Consider the following 12260-nt stretch of genomic DNA (forward strand, 5'->3'; position numbering starts at 1 on the left):
TTTGCTGCAAGAAACACTAGGCCAAAGAGTCTCGACCTCTCCTCAAGAAATCTCAATGGGAAAGAAATGAGGTTTTCTCTCTGGAAATGCAGTTCTATCGCCTGTATCTACAAGTAAACCTGCTCCTTGGCAATGCATCCATCTTCAAGGTTAAGAGTAGGGAGGCTTTTATAAGATGGACTTGGAAAAAAGAGTCTAGATTTCAAATCCGGCCTTTGGAGACACAGCAAAGCTCTAATACTCCCTGCCAGGACAGTATGAAGCTGTGCAGTGTTTCAGGAGACTCTACCAGATCCTAACAGGGAGGAGGGGGCCCGTGGTGCAAATGGGTTTTCCAGATTTGTGCTGAAGGAGCCACACAATATATAGTCTTGCAATCACCTTCTACTTTGCCATCAGGATCCTGTGGGCTTGCATTGAGGTGCACAGGCAAAAGGCCTTAATGCCCTATGAGCTGGGATTTTCAAAGGGGCCTACTTCAGCAATTTGAATAGTTAGCCCTATTTTAAAGGGGGGGTAAACTGAGGCAGAGAGCAGCTAAGCAATTTGAAGCAGGGACTGTGTTTTGTTCTGTAGTTGTATAGCATCTAGCATAATGGGGTCCTGCTCCATGACCTGGGCTTCTTGGTGCTACTGTAATACACCGCATAAATAACGAGAGGTGTAGGCCAAATTTTCAAAAGTGACCTCTGGTTTTGGGTGCCCTCTTTGAGACACAGTATGGTTGAATGTTAAGCATCCACAATTGCAGTTAAAGTTAATGGGAGCAACAAGAGGTCAACACCTCTGTAAGATCAATACCTAGGCATGTGTCAAGCCAGTTAATCAAAATGAATAGATGCTTGAAAAAATACAGTCTAAGTGAGTTGCCCAAGGTTACTGAGTGAGTCAGTAGTAGAGTCCACAAGAAAGTGCAGGGATTTGAGCTGAGTCCCCTCCTCTAAACACACTAGGCCAGAGCCTCAGCCGATTGACTTTGGTGGAGCAACGTCTGTTTGCAGCAGGTGAGGCTCCGGCTTGCGGCCTGTCGTATTTAGCAAGTTACACACGGCGATCACATAACCAAATGCGGGCTTTCTGGATTCTTCCTATCCAGAGCAGATGTGCAGATTCTATTTCTAGGCAACTCCGAATCCAAACGTGACCTTTCCTGCCTCTAGCAACTTGTATTTTTAATTCAGTGCAGTGGATCAAAGCAGCACACGTTTCTTTAAAGTGCTGGGCTTTGTTCACTTTTAAGTGATTAAACTTGGGGAGGGGAGGGGGAGAATTCCACAGCTGTGATGTAACCATTGGGAACCATGTACTCTTTATGCTGTTGACAAGAAAAAGGACTTCTCCTGGAAGCTTCATAGAAACTTGCATTAGCTTTTTAATTGCTTGCCACAGCAGATTTTTTTTTCCAGTGAGCTTGAGCTCAGTGCTTGAATTTCTGAGAGTTCTGCTGTATTCCTGCCCTCACATACGCTCAAAATGTGAAATCCATGTGGCCGTTGTGACTCATCTCCTGTCCCAAGTGCATTTCATCTAAAGGAGAAATCCAGTTTGAGCAAACAGCGAGTACACGCAAACAGCAATTGAAGAGACCCGCTTTTTAAAACTTCTGCTCTTGGGGGATGAAAGGAGGGAGGAAGGATAACCCAGGGACTTGCATGCTAGCTTGGGATTTGAAACATGTGAGTTCAATTCCCTATCCGCCTCAGGACCTCCTGTGTGTGACCCTGGGAAGTCACTGTGGGTATGTCTACACTGCAGTTGAAGGTGTGATTAACACTAGCACGTTACAATCTAGTTAGCATGAGTAACAGTAGTAATGTAGATGTGGTGGGCTAACAACCAGAGTACTAGCCCGTCAGGGACCCTGGGTACCATAGTACTGGGGTCCCTAGTGAGGGAAGTGATGCACAAATACATTGCTGTGATTATATGAATTTCAGGCCCAGCTCACTTTTATACTTCTGAGGCCAGATCCTCAGCTGGTGTAAATCAGCCTAGCTCAGCCCCAGGCATGTGAGTTAAGGCACAAAACAAGTAACGCCTAAAATACAAAGACAGTAGCTACCTTTTTTCCCTCCGTTACAGCATGCTAAATGCTGCCACACTGTATGGAAAGACGCAGCCGTAGCTGGCAAGCGCAGAGTAGGCGGGTGACCCATTGCAGTTGGATCTTCAATTGTGCACACGTTTGTAAAGTTTCCCCTGGTGCTCAGTGGAGAGGATGTTTTAAGCAAGCTGAAAAACTGAAAATAAAAATATGGCTCTGCTGTAGCCAAGGGTGGTCATGTTAAATGAAATAGACTAAAATAAAAATATTATTTAAACAACAAAAATATCTCATGAGAAGGATCTTTTTAGAAACTCCAGAAATGTCCTATTTGTAAAGGTCCATCCGGCTATAATACTTTTTGCATCCATATATAATATGTTTTTTGTCAGGGCATATTAAAGTCCTGTACATAGGTAGGTAAAGTATCATCGCTTTTGTAAGCTGGAGAAACAGACACTGAAAGATGAAGTGACTTGCTCAGAAGGTCAGTAGGGGAGCTGGGAATGGGACCTTCTGGACTCCCTGTGTTGACTTTGCATAAGCCACTTTGTCTTCCCTGTGTCAATTTATTCAGCTGTAAAACAAGTCTGGTGGAGAACTCAGATGCCCTGACTTCCAGTTCCCTGATCTAACCATTTGGACCTGTTGCCTTGCGACAATGCATCCCTAAAATACCCTTTTTACCCTTAGAACATGAACATCCAGGTGGAGGACATAAGGATCCGAGCTATTCTTGCTACCTACCGCAGGCGTGTGCCTGTTACGGAGGGTTACGTGGAGGTGAAAGACGGAGGGAGCTGGAAGCAGATCTGTGACAAACACTGGACCGCGAAGAATTCCCGAGTCGTCTGCGGCATGTTTGGATTTCCGGGCGAGAGGAAATACAACGCCAAGGTCTACAAGTAAGAAGGGAGCTTTTTATAAGCCTTGGTCGTGTTTCCCGAACACTCGGGCCTTGTTCAAAAATGCAAGTTTCAAATTATAGCAAAGACCTAGAAGTGGGCAACCTCGGCCAGTTGCTTCATTCCTGTGGATCAGATTTTACTTCTGTGTAAATATTTTAAATGTCAGACACTTCCTTTTGTAACCAGGGGTACATGAGGCCAGTCTGAGCCCAACCTTTTTGGAGGAGATAAAGTGAACAAATTATCTAAGTTAATCTGTTTAAAGTCAGAAAAAAGATGGGCTTGGTTCACTCTTTCTATTTCCAACTACTAGATAGTCCTAATATTCTTTCTTTCTTTCTTTCTTTGTGGGCTCTGTGTGTGTAACATACATATATGACTATTGTCTAAGTCCTGCACTTGGGTCTTCGTGGAGGCCCATCAATCTCAGAGAGCCTGAGCAGGCACAGAGGTCCGTCTGCATAGATCCAGTTGTATGATCAGGGCTGGTACATGCCATGACAGCAGTTTTAACCGATTAGAATTGCAGTAAGAGAGGTCCTTGTTTTGTCTCATAACGCAAGATTCCTCATTCACACGACTGCATAGAATTCAGGGTTTCACACCTCTGACAAAATGTTTACCCAGGGCTTACCAAGCTTCTCTGGTATTTGCCTCTCACCTGGGCTCACCCTCCGTAGTTCCTGGGTGTCTGGCTGCCAACTCACTGAATTTAAGGATTGTGAGTTAGTTGCTGCTCGGGAGCTGTCTGCCTTGGAGAAATTTTCCAATAATTCTCCCACTGTTCAGCTCCACTGGAGTTAGCAGCCTTGGGAGCTCTTCAATAGCTGGACTGCCAACTGCCTTCACTGTATTAAGCACCATGTCAATTAGCCCTGCTGTGAGCAGGGTTAGATGACACGCCGCTTGAAATGTCGGCAGCCTGTCTACGCTAGGCCTCCCAACACGGCTGCTGCCTGTGGATCTGAAATGATGTTAGCAATGGTGGCACATTAGTCAAGTGTCCCTACTGTAAACAGGGCTTTACTGCTACTCTATAGTGTGCTGTCTTGCAATATCCATGGAGGGCATAAAATGAGGGAAGAGAACGAGGGTTATTTAGTCTGCAGGAGAGAAGAGTGAGGGAGGATTTGAAGAGAAGAGTGAAAGGGGGTTCCAAAGAGGATGGATCTAAACTGTTCTCAGTGGTGGCAGATGACAGAACAAGGAGTAATGGTCTCAAGTTGCAGTGGGGGAGGTCTAGGTTGGATATTAGGAAATACTATTTCACTAGGAGGGTGGTGAAGCACTGGAATGCGTTACCTAGGGAGGTGGTGGAATCTCCTTCCTTAGAGGTTTTTAAGGCCTGGCTTGACAAAGCCCTGGCTGGGATGATTTAGTTGGTGTTGGCCCTGCTTTGAGCAGGGGGTTGGACTAAATGACCTCCTGAGGTCTCTTCCAACCCTCATCTTCTTTGATTCTGTGATCCCTGGGGGAAAGCCTGCAGTGTCCTTTTGGCTGCATGCAGAATAAAACTAGCAGGAATCCTGACTGTCCCCCTGCGAACTAGCATGCTGCAGATTTGTTTTTATCTCCAGCTAGTAACCTAAACACATTTTGCTCTTTACAGTTTACAACAAGGCAGCTGCAAAATAGCTTATGCTAAGAAATTATCCAGTTTCTCCCCCAAGTCCGTGACCTATGGCGCTGGACCAGGGACTAAGCTGGTGGGGGAGAATTTTATTCGTAAGAAGCAATAGTTGTCGTTTTTTCGCTTGTTCCTTTAGCTCACAGGCGGGCTGTTTCTCTAGGTTCCTGTTGGAGCTGACTGGCTGTGCTTCATGTTTCTCATTAGTAAGATGAAGACAATCGGTTGAAAAGGTCCTGAGGGTAGAATACTGTAAAGCAGCACAAATAAAACACCCAAACTAGAGCTTTGTTTTCCGGCGTCTAAGGGATACAAGTGGTGAAGTCGTAATTGCTACCAGGCAGTCTCGTGTTTTGTTCTGGACTATTGGAGTAGAGGAACACATGTTTCCATCCATGCCCATTTTTTCTCCTGAGCTAAAGAGATACTATTGTGCTCCTGCACTGCACATCAGAACCACATAATCAATTTGCTCTAATAAGAAAAAGCAGATCCTTCCTGCTCGGCACTTAGAGGTGTTTCCAAGAAGGATGGTATCATTTTAATGGTTGGAAGCAACTGTACTTACTAAATGATGGCTTGGTAACTTTCCTTCAGCCCATGATAGTGCATGTGCCAGGGAGATTTAGGCTAGATATTGGAAAGTTTTTCCTAACTAAAGGATAGTTAAGCACTGGAACAGGTTACCTAGGGAGCGTGTGGAATCCCCATCATTGGAGGTTTTTAAGAACGGGTTAGACAAGCACCTGTCAGGGATGGGCTAGGTATACTTAATGCCTCCTCAGCACAGGGGGATGGACTTAGAGCAGTGGTTCTCAAACTTCGTTGCACCGCGATTCCCTTCTGACAACAAAAATTACTACACGACCCCAGGAGCGGGGACTGAAGCCTGAGCTAACCCGAGCCCTGCCACCCTGGGTGGGGGACCAAAACCAAAGCCCAAGGGCTTCATCCCCGGGTAGCAGGCTTGTAATCTGAGCCCCTCCACCAGGGCTGAAGCTGAAGCCTGGCCCCTCGGTGGTGGGGCTCAGGGTTTGGCCCTGGGAGGTGAAGCTCGGGCTTGGACTTCAACCCTAGGCGTGGGGCTCAGACTTCGGCTTTGGCCCCGGCTCCAGCCAATCTAACGCCAGTCTTGGAGCCCCCGTTAAAACAGGGTTGCAACCCACTTTGAGGTCCCGACCCGCAGTTTGAGAACCACTGGACTAGATGACCTCTTGAGGTCTCTTTCAGCCCTACATTTCTATGATTCTGTGTGCATCATATCCACCAAGATGCCTTTGGTCTATCTGAGGTGGGAGTCATGTTTCTAGGTACATGCAGTATCTTTCCTTATGTTCTCTATTAAGGATTGGGTTATTTACCTTTAAGCATTGTAAGCTGAATCATGTGCATGTGTGTGTAGGATGTGTTCAGGTGCATAGTTATGGATGAGATAAAGTATGTTCTGTGTGTACAGATATATATTTAATCAGTACACGGTGTGTGTGTGTGGGGGGGATTAGGATATTCAGATCAGGGATTTTTGCATATTTCTAGTGCATATAAAAATAAATAATGTTACAGATGGGAGAAAAATAAGGCACTGAGATTGAGCCTGATTTTCAGAGGCACTGGGAATGTGCAGCTCCCTGGGACCACAGTCTGAGTTGTGGATACTCTAAATACCAGCCTCCAAGTGACTTTTCTAAAGTCACACAGTAAGTCCGTGGCAGAGAACCTGGTGCCTATTCCCCTGCAGTCTCCCCCTTGTATCTATGTGCCAGGCCCAGCTACAGGTAAAAGGGAGAACTGATATCTGAGCTGTTGATACCCAAATAAAGATATTTGGAAAATGTGTTGAATATTTTCCACAGTGTTGGAACAGCCTGGGGCGTGATTGTGCCAAAGGGAGCAGAAGTTTGAATTGTGTTTGTACTTTCCTAAGTACAGATCTATCAGACTTTATTGGATTGTCACCTCTAAAAGAATTGTTTCCCTTCCTGTGGCATTGCGTGTGTGCCCAAAGTTACTGGAACCCTGCATTTAATGCATTAAGACTCCTTATTAGGGCAAAGCTGTATTGAATAGTGGCCTGCCAGGACTAAGTAAAACTCCAAGGGTCCTGCCCCATAGGCTTGTGTAAAATCAGGGCTGGTGTCTTCAGTGGTAGTCTCTGCTTCGGTCACTCTAAAGTCCTTCTCAGGAATCCAGGTCATCTGTCATAGCCTGCAAATCCAGGGCTCATCCTCCATTCTGTAGCTTATTCCGCCCACTGTCTAGTCCTATTGAATAGTGGTTTGAGGAAGGAAAGATTTCATCCCTCCCTGGTCACGTGGAATGAGCCTCTTTCCCACGTGAGTATCAAGCCCTGTAACGTTTTTCTCAGGCTTCGCACGGCATAATTTGTAAATAGCCTTTTCCTGCGAGTGGAACCTTTCACACTGTTATCCCACAGCTGGGTAACCAGATTTCAGATCCGGTTCCTAAACCGGCTTCATAATGCTGCAGGTTAGGGGTTGTGAACACCCCCTTCCAGACCCACAGTCATCCCCTTTCCTGCGAACTGCAGCTTGGCAGGCTGAGCTAGCAGAAATTCAGCTTTGCTTTTGCACCATGGTGGGAGGTGAAATAATTTGCAGATGGATCCTGCTTGAAAGAAAACAACTTAGCTCATCATCCTCTTGCTGCCAAAGTTTTATCCCTCAATATAACTTAGCTTCTCCATTTGATGGCACAATTTCTGTTCAGAAACAAAACAAATCTCAGTGAATTTTCCATGCTCCCGTTGCTCCTTCAAAGCTATTTATTTAAGAGCTTTCATAAGTTCATCTCCCAAACCCCAGTTCCCGTGGTGGAAGGGGAGCAGTATTAGTTCCATTTTACAGATGGGCAAATTGAGGGAAGATAGGTTTATGGTCGGATATCCTGAACCTCTGCAACTCTCACTCAGTCCAAGATGGTCAAGAGAGTATAAGAGCTGGGAATAGAACTCAGGAGTTCCTGGCTTTCTGACCTGTATTCACATCAAACCATTCCTTTCTCATATATGGCTGAGAGCTGCCCTCAACCTTAAAATCATAAGATCATACATCTGAGTTTGAATGTATGGGGCAATGCATTGCGCCCTGTCTGGAGAACAAATCTCTGCAGGTTTTTACTGGGAAAGCAAGATTCCCAGTGGGCAGAAGACAAGAAATCTGGCAGCTCCTCTGCCCTGCTGCACAAGGCTGGAGAAAGGATGCTTGCTAACTTGTGCAGATGCCTGCCCCAGGGGGAAAGTTAATCGGGGTGGAGATGCTGTCTTTCAGCAGAGCCAGAAACTGGTGTCTCAGGCCCACTGAATCAGAGGGGAGAGTATTTGATTTTTTTTCCCCCTGTTAATCCATCGAAGGACAGGATTAGCTCCCCCTAAATTCCTGATGATGCTCCATGCTCACCTACAGCAGGTGGCCAAAATCATTGCTTCAGTTCATTATACCATGGAAGAATTTTCCCCAGTGACTTTGGCTGGCTGTAGCCACTGGTTTATGCTCTTCTCTATGAAAGCCGTTTATGTGGCCCCTGGCCCCACTCACACCATTCCTACCAAAGCAGGGCTGCTCTTAGCTGAATCTTGAACCTTCCCTCAGACTGATGATGGGGCTTTTGTGTTGTTTCCATTAAAGCTGATAGAGGGACAGTTCAATGGATGGTGAAGATCAGTTTTTAACGACCCATTATAAAACACTCAATTGATTCTCTCTCTTAAACTCTCAGGATCTGAGTCTTTATTCATATCCCTTTGGCTCTGGTAGAGTTACTCCTGATTTATGCCAGAGTCAGTGAGGTTTGGATAGGCTCCTTTCTGTATCATCAGTGCCAGAAAGTCTTCAATAATCTACTGGGTAGCCTAGGGAACTGTAAAGTAAACTGTAGTCTACAACCTTTGAAAATCCAGAATCTGTCAAGGGAGGTGAGCTGACAACAGGCCCAGGGCATTTCCTGGGTATTAACAACCAGTTTACCAAGGGCTATTAATGCCAGCCAGATGTAAATACCTCAAGAAATTCCTTGGGATGAGATCATTTGCTATAAAAAGACAGCCCTTCATTTGCTATTATAAGGCAGACCCATGTTACTTGTCTGCTTGCAAAATTCATGTAACTCTTGGCGTGTGTATGGCGGGTCAAGGGTTTCCAGTGAAAATGCTTATAATGCTTGTATTTTTCTAATGAACAAAAAAACTGAATCCCGAACAGCCAGCTCTCATGAGTATAAATGTCTCAATGTAGAGCCAGATTCTGATCTCCATTACACTGATGTAAATCCGGAGTAATGTCAATGTTCACTGAAGTCAATTTTATTAATTTTACCCTGGTATGACTAACAGCAGAATCTGGCCCCTTGTTTGTGTTCCAAAGTGATCAGTTATTAACTTTGGGGTCACTTCTGCTGGGATTTTCAGACCCCTAAAGGAGTTAGGCACCCAGTTCTCGCTGCCTTTCAATCCCAGGCTTCAGTCGAAAGTGGAACTGGATGTTCCTGTTAAGAAATGGCTGGCCCAAACCCATCAGCTGGGTTTCCTTATTTGCCTGCTGTGCGTGTTTCTTTCTAAACGGGATGTTGACTTTGTTACTTTTGCGTGCTAGCTGGTGACTCCCTTTTAAACTTGTGCCAGGGAGACTTAGTTGGGGGTGGGGATGGATGGTGGAGTAGAGCTGTTTGAAAGGTGGTTTAATTTTTGTAATTTCAATGAAATTTCAAAGTTTTGCCATCACCCCGCCTCTGAAAACCAAACAAAGCTTGACTGATTTTTGTCCTGGGTTTCTATCCGTTTGACTTTTAAATTAATTGTCTATCGGTTTTGTGGGTAAATTTAGTGGTGGGGGAAGGTTTTATTTTTGGTTTGACAGCCTTGGAGGCCTTTATGTACAAGACAGACAAGCTTCCCCTGCACAGCTCCATGATGATGTAAGGATCCAGCTCTAGGAAGGTTACAGCTCCATATCCAGGAGCCATTGCAGCCTAGACACCGCTGCTGAGACTGACAGCAAGGATGGGCCATTAGAACCAACTGTTGAATGGTAGATTCTGTCCTTTTGGAGAGCTGCCCACTGGGAAGCGGACTGAGATCCTATTTCACGTGGCCCCTCTGAATGGTCATCAGATGGGAACAACTTTCAGTCGCTTCCAATCTAGGCTGGATTGACACCAACAACCTAGTTAGCGGGAAAAGACTCTCTCTCTGCCAGCTCCCTGAACTGTTCAGCTGCCCTCCCCCCATTTTGGTTTTCCTTTATCAATGCTACAATTAATCAAAATCTTAGCTTCATTTCTTAGCGCTTTGTCCACCTTAATTACACTCTCCTAGCTACCTTTCGGATCCCTGTCACTCCTTTGCTACTCACTCCGGAATAGTGGCACATGTGGGCTCTTGTAAAAACACTTCTGGATTACAGTTGTGTGTTGGCTCCTTTGGATTTTGATTAACTTAATTTGCAGAATCTCCCCTCGGGTGGTGGTAGATGTCCATTCATTCCAACCAACCATTTTAGCTCAGATGCAGCCATAAGACAGCCTTGTGTTTTTGGTCGGGAGGAAGTTGAACAGGTTTTGGTTTTGTTTTTTTCCCATGCGCTTATTTCTCCTCCACTCCCCAGTCACTGGAGTCATTCCCACTGAGCAATCCAGTTTGGGAGTAAGATGTGGAATCTCCTGCCAATCTCCTCTGCTGTAAACGTGTCGTAAGGAGAGTTGCTCTCGGAAGCTCTCCTTAGGCTCGAGGCTGTTAACACTGCAGCTCTGAGAAGCGTTGGAGAGCCCTTGCTTTATCTCCAGTTTGCCATCTTCCCCCCCAGCTAGTTTACTGGGATAACAACTATGTCAAGGGCTACATTTTCATGGGGCCTGCAACAATGCATCAACTTTATTTGCTCTGCACCAGTTTGCATATTGCGCCCCCCCCCCCGAAATCCCTGCATTTTGTGCAAAGTGTCAGTTTATGCCTGTGCAGCATGTGGTGCAAGTAAAATTCCACAAGTGTGTCTGTGTCCCTTTGGGTGGCTGATCCAGAGAGAGGATAGTCTTCTGCTACTGCTCCCTGCTCATGGACTTAGTCCTTTCACTCAAGTAGCAGAGGTCTGAACTTCAGACCTGAGATCAGTCCTTGGTGACAAACTAAACAAAGGGTGATTACACAAGGAAATGGATCTGTGGCCAGTCAATCTTAACTTGATTAAATTAATTCTTTTTAAATTTAGTTAAACCAGTGCAACTTCTGAGTGTAGATAAAGCCTGTATCGCCCTGCTCTAGCTTCCCTGTCCAGCTTCAGGAAGCAGATGAGATATGGGAAAGATAGGAAAATTTCTGTACTAATCCATTTGCTAGAAATTTAGCAGTAGTCTTCAGTTAATCCAGGGTTCTTTTAAAGTTCAGCTGCAGTATTTGTCTCAACAACTTCTTGTGGCAGGGAGTTCCACAGGCTGGCGGTGCAGAGAATGATTTCCTTTGAGTGGTTTTGAATGATTTCACTAGCTGTCTGATTTCCTTTTTCTTTCAGGATGTTTGCCAGCAAGAGGAAGCACAATTATTGGGCTTACTCCATGGACTGCACTGGCAACGAAGCTCACATCTCCAGCTGCAAACTGGGCAACCATCTCAGCGTGGATGCCGAGAAGAATATCACCTGTGAAAACGGGATGCCTGCCGTGGTGAGCTGCATCCCTGGGCGTGCCTTTGCTCCCAGCAGCAACAATGGCTTCCGAAAAGCCTTTAGGCAGGAGGTAAGGAGACAGCTCCAGCCATCCCACTAGAAAGAGCTTTAATGTTATGGGTGTGTGTTTAAACTGCATAAATATGATCAGCTATCGGAGATGTGGAAACTTCAAACATCAAACTAATTTAATCCAGCTCCAATAAGACAAATTATTCTGAATGAATGCAGTGTAGTTTACCATTAGAAACAGTTTTATCCTAACACAAGACAGGCTCCAATCCTGTAAAGACTCACCCATGGGCATAGCTTTATCTACTGAGTGGTCCATCCACTTAGTGGAGCTGTTCACAGTGAGTAAAGTTTAAGCATATGAGTAAATCTTTGCAGGATCAGGGCTGTACTGTGTTAGGACAAAAATGCTTGTATGTGACTGACTGTAAATTACGCTGCATGCATTCAGGATAATTTGTGGTGGTGTTAGAGCTGGATGAAATTAGTTTGAGTTTTGAAATCTCCATGAAAAATTTAATCAGTTTCAAATTTCAGCCAAAAATTAAAACAACAAAGTGGGGGGGAGAGGGAGGGAGGAGATTTGACAACTTTGTCCTTGTTTTTCAACCAACTATAGCACTGGTCAGAATGTTTTTGAATTCCTATGCAATTCTGACCAGGAAAAAAAAATAGTTTTTTGGGGGAGATGTAATTTATTTCCTGTTTTTGAACATTTCTAATAATTATTATTTATTAGTTGTCACTTGCACTATAATAGTGTTTTGAGGCCCCTCCCCATATCAGGACTGCATTGTGCTAGGCGCTGTACGTACACATAATAAAAGAACCCTGCTTTAGGGTAGCTTACAATTGAAAGCTCCAGTCTGTAAATTGTTCTGCATAGGTACTCCTCTATTGATTTCCGCCTGGCTCCGCATGGAGCTAGTTGCAGGATCAAAATAGACAAGACAGTCAAAGGATGGAAGAAGACTCGGAACTGAGGCGCAGTGAGACTG

At 45.1% G+C, this 12260-nt stretch overlaps 1 protein-coding gene across 5 annotated transcripts in view; it reads left to right on the top strand.

Annotated features, from left to right (window-relative positions):
* Positions 1 to 12260, top strand: part of LOXL2 (lysyl oxidase like 2) — a 100276-nt gene that overhangs the window by 43589 nt on the left and 44427 nt on the right. For all 5 annotated transcript variants that reach the window (XR_006172208.2, XM_005285147.5, XM_065584521.1 and 2 more), the window contains 2 exons: positions 2738 to 2949; positions 11098 to 11320. Coding sequence is in view for 4 of the 5 variants with exons in the window: in XM_005285147.5 (XP_005285204.1) it covers positions 2738 to 2949; positions 11098 to 11320 (435 nt within the window). In the remaining variant the exon portion in view is untranslated. The remainder of the gene's footprint in view (positions 1 to 2737; positions 2950 to 11097; positions 11321 to 12260) is intronic.

Source organism: Chrysemys picta, chromosome 2 (assembly GCF_011386835.1).
Source record: "Chrysemys picta bellii isolate R12L10 chromosome 2, ASM1138683v2, whole genome shotgun sequence".
NCBI classification, from domain to species: domain Eukaryota; kingdom Metazoa; phylum Chordata; order Testudines; family Emydidae; genus Chrysemys; species Chrysemys picta.